At 32.6% G+C, this 4,742-nt stretch overlaps 1 protein-coding gene across 1 annotated transcript; it reads left to right on the plus strand.

The window, feature by feature from the left end:
• The first annotated feature begins 442 nt into the window (after positions 1-442).
• LOC134273004 (uncharacterized) lies at positions 443-3,653 on the plus strand. Its single transcript, XM_062755176.1, has 3 exons — positions 443-513; positions 2,616-2,968; positions 3,252-3,653. Exons 2-3 carry the CDS (start codon positions 2,676-2,678, stop codon positions 3,568-3,570), a joined length of 612 nt encoding a protein of 203 aa, XP_062611160.1. The 5' UTR covers positions 443-513; positions 2,616-2,675; the 3' UTR covers positions 3,571-3,653.
• The last annotated feature ends 1,089 nt before the right edge of the window (positions 3,654-4,742 follow it).

A 4,742-nucleotide genomic window follows, 5' to 3' on the forward strand; every position in this document is an offset into this window, starting at 1 on the left:
TAAATGTTCTAAAATAAATTTCTTAAGTAATTGAATAAAGAAAGATCTATTAATTATTTTTTTTAAAATAAAAAGATATTATTTATATATGTCCCATTTAAAAACTTTCGTGGTAATTAAACCTGTTCTAGAACATAGATGAGAACAAGTCATTATCTCTGGATTTTTTTCTATTTATTGACATTTGCCATACAAAGAAGAACGTCTGAAAAGTTTTGCACTTCATTGTACAAGATGAATAATTTAGATTGCATATTTTATATGTACATGTATTTCGGGTAACACTGATACTTTAAGAAAGGTTTACAAACCATAGAAAACGACTTTTTGAATTATATATATTTTATTTATTTATTTATTTATTTTTTGTTTTTGTTTTTGGAACAATGATACTTAGACCAGTAATTTTCCCCCCAAAATCATGTATTTTTTTCAGCAGTTATGGATAAAGGAGCCAGTGGCGTAAAGGATTCAGACGAGCACTTGAGCTTTTCCAATCTCTCGCTAGATGAAGTATGTGCATTTTTTAAAAAAAAATCAAGATCATATAATTTGTTCAGTTAGGATCTTTTAAAAAGCAATGTTTATAAAAGTTTTTGATCTGAATGCATTTTAAAAAATCATGTGAGCCCATCTTTATATTTGTTAATGGATTGCGATTGTAAGTAATAACTAAGTTCATTTTATGCATTAATTGCCCTGTCATACCCAAATCAATGAAACATAAGAGTTAAGGTTAGGGTTAGATAACGAACAGTATTCAAGATCAAAAGTCCATAAAATAATACAAAATAAGAGCACAGCAAACATTAAAAACATCAGAGGTAGGATCAGGTGCCATGACATCCCCTGCCGACCTGTCACACACGCCATGTGCCACAGCAAGTGTTTTCTTCTTTACACGCACAAGATTTTGTACCAGTTCTTTGTTATATGAATACAAAAATAAGTCTGCTAATAACGGGGCGAAATTGGTACCCACGGAAATTCCAATAGATTGTTGGAAGGCCTGGTCTCCGAACACAACATAGATATTGTCAATCAGAAATTCAAGCATTTTTATAAGTCGACCTTAGAGTATACAATCAGAATGTTTTTAACAAAAAACAAATTACATCTTTACTTACCTCTTAATTTTAATTTCAAACATGTATATAGAATAGAGACTAATTTAAATGTTTTTATTTCCTTTAACAAAGTTTCCTTTGAGAGTCCAGTATTCGAAAACCGGCAATGTGAAAATGCAATGTTCTTACATTTTGCCCCAAAAAAAAAAATTGATTTGAGAGCCTTCAGAAAAGACTAGCCATTTAAGAGCTCACCAATGATTCAAATAAACATGTTTTATTATTTTCAGAAATGAGTTCTATTATTATTTACCTTCGAATTTAGGAGGTTGATAAGAGGTTGAGCTACATACAAAATACTGAAAAATAGCTTTTAAAAAAATTATTGCACAATTCCTGACGTCATAAATGCATTGGCTATAGGGAAATTTTCCTCATTTGTAATTTTAAGGGAGCCGACAGGGATTTTATTAAGTGTAAACTACAATAGAGAAACTCTTTATCATTATACCATATATATTTATATAGACTTTCGTGTACATGCCAAGTTTTCGGAAAATGTACCGTCCTGGTATTTTAAATGCCCGTTACAAAATACAGGTATATTTACTATAGAATTACAGTTGTACACTGTTTATAGGAAAGCGCATATTTTCGCACTTTATAGCAAATTATACAAAAACTATTATTATACTTCTGTTAAAATGTTTCCTATATAAAGTTCAGAAGGTAAAAATAGCTATCTTTTATAGTTCACGCATAGCAAAGCTATACCCCGGGGTATAGTTTTTGCTATCCACCCTCGGAAAATTTTCATGCAATTTTTGCCTCCAATTTTGATTTCCAACGATAGATCTATCTACTGATGATGTCATAATGACTTCAGTAGCATTGTGACGTCATCAGGATTTCAGATTATTCTTGCAGTATTATCTTACTGCAAAAAAATTCAAACCTCAGAAATTATATTATACATCAGTACAATAAAACGCTCATCCACTGTTTGTGAGTGGGATAACTCTTTTATCAAACCTTTGACAGAAACTATTCCCCTCGGGCAAGCCCTCGGGGAATAGTTCTCTGTCGCGGGTTTGATAAAAGAGCTATCCCACTCACACCCAGTGGATAAATGTATACTATTGACTTTATGCTTAAATTATGATAACTGATGCGTAATACTATATTGTACGATGTTAATCTACCTATCAGTTGAAAAAACGTTTTAAAAATCAGTTATATATATTGGTAATTAATTTTTTGAAACTGTTCTTTCTTTCTTAATTAAACGAACAATGCTTCAAAAAAATAAATATGCTTCATTTTACTATGATGCGAAATATTGCGCAATGGAAACCCCAGTAGGACTACTTAAAATAGATTTCCAGTCACTAAGCCTTCGGAATCAAGTGATAATTGAGGCATTGTCAATTAAGATATTAACAGGAGCAAAAAAGCTCAAAGAGAACCCTGTATCTTCATACGTGTATTTATGTTACAATGATCAAAACTAATTGATGTTTTAATTCTACTTTCCTTTACTCCAAATAGAGAAGACAAGATGCTTTGTGCACAATATGTTTCGAAGTGGGGGAAAATGAAAAGGCTGTTATGGTTTGCAAAGAACCCAACTGCGGAGAAAAATTATGTGAAGGGTGCAGTAAAAGACATCAGAAACAAAAAGTCACAAAGGATCATAGCATCATTAAACTTGTGGAAGATGTGTCGGTTGATGAAGTTTTCTTCTGCGAGCTTTGCACAGATGAAGCCATCCCTGGCTTTGGATACTGCATTGAATGTATAGATCCAGAAATACTTTGTTATAAATGTTGCAAACGACATACTGAATCTAGGAGATTTCATTACCACCATATATCCCAGGACCCCCAATTGCTACAAAAGATGTAAGATAACATTACAGCTAAACATGAATAAAAAAAAAAGCTATTTTTCTCTTAAGGGCAATCAGGTGTAATAAATGCAAGTGGTATACCAATCACTATAACGGAGAGGTGCTTGGCGTTTGCCTACTTGCCTGTTTAACCAGTTGTGTTCAGCTTCATTAATTGCAAATTAAATTTATTAAATAAATAAATGGTTTTATATTTTAGACACAAATAAATAAGCTAGGAACACTAATACGATAACAGATAATGCCATTAATTTTTACTTTGTTAATCTTTAAAGGCGTTTAGACGAGTGCTTCAAAACTGAAAAAGATTTAATGGAAAATCTACAATTGAAGTCTTGCAAGGAAAATGTTACCCAAGAGAAGATTGACATAGCATCTGATCAACCCTGTGAACCTTGCCAGTTTGAAGGTACACACGTGCCCGCTACTCAGTTTTGTCTTGATTGTCAAGATCCAGAGCCATTTTGTTATCCGTGTGGACAACAACATGTACGACAAAAGGCTGGAAGAGGTCATAGACTGTCACAGAGCATGCAATTTTTTAAGTCGAAGCAAGAAGCAATGCCGGCCACACTTAATCAAACGCATGATTAACAAGTTGTACAATATTGAATGAAGATACTGTTATATGCGTGGGGGTTGGACTTTAGAATATTGCATATTAATCACCGTGAGGCTGATGGTGGAGTGTCTTTAAGTGATGTAAAGTAGCATCCAGTTGTAAATTATTAGAAATGTTTTATTGTTCACGTTATTTTTATCGTTTACTTGAATTATTGATGCATTATACACATTGCACTTCAACATTTATGTAAACAAATTTTTTGTACAAAGTTTTTGTACTACTAGACAATCTAGTGAAATATTGTTGAATAGATAGTAAGGGACAGCGATACTAAGATGTTATACGTCAGTTTTTCATCATTATCTACCATATTACGACTGTAATTTACTTAATCACATGAGTTGTAAAGTGGGCGCCTGCCATCTTTCTTACGAAGAAAATAGTCAAGTGGCATAAACATTGTCGTTTTACAATTGATAAGATCAAAATAACACTGTCCATGTCATCAAATGCTTGTTATTGGTACTTACATGTTATTTTATTGCAGTATTGTCATTTAATTATGTTTTATTTTAAGAAATGTTTTGGAACTTGATTGTGTAGCGTAATACTTATGTGTGTGTATTATTGTTCGGTATTACTACGCCGTGGATTGTGTGTGTCCGTTTTATTACAGATTGTTTGTTGAACTAATTTTATTATGTATATCAAATAGAACTTCTAGCTCCCACCTCACATGTAGAAAGGACATTTTCAGCGACATTGTTTTCTATATACGAGCAGCGAACGTCAGTTTCATCATAACGATCATAACGATCATCAGACCATGATACGTCATCAACATCACTGACTGTATGTAAGCTGTGAATTACTAGCGACTTAGGCATGAGAAAAAAATGTAAACTTTAATACAAATTAACGAGACCCGATCTACTTGATCTGCGCATACGTTTTAACGCAGCGTCGACTCAGGCACGTCACAGTACCCTGGACTGCCGTCACAATTGAATACAATAACGTCACAATTAAAATGACGTCAAATTGCGCTAAAATGTTTCGCTGATCTTGTTCTATAGACTGCTTGTTGAAATCTGGCTCATTCTGGCATTTTTATTACTTACATGCCATTAGAAAATATATTTTTAAATTAATAAACAACTTTGAAACATAATTTATTTTGAGGTAACAATTTCTTGGTATG

The sequence above is a fragment of the Saccostrea cucullata genome, unplaced genomic scaffold, assembly GCF_032062105.1.
Source record: "Saccostrea cucullata isolate Sc308-1 unplaced genomic scaffold, CSIRO_AGI_Scuc_v1 ctg2050, whole genome shotgun sequence".
Taxonomy (NCBI): Eukaryota; Metazoa; Mollusca; class Bivalvia; order Ostreida; family Ostreidae; genus Saccostrea; species Saccostrea cuccullata.

Bases quoted from the DNA above. Each gene is read 5' to 3' on its own strand.
- LOC134273004 (XM_062755176.1), top strand. From the start codon at position 2,676: ATGGTTTGCAAAGAACCCAACTGCGGAGAAAAATTATGTGAAGGGTGC. The intron at 2,969-3,251 runs GTAAGATAACAT...TAATCTTTAAAG, and splicing joins CCCCAATTGCTACAAAAGAT to GCGTTTAGACGAGTGCTTCA.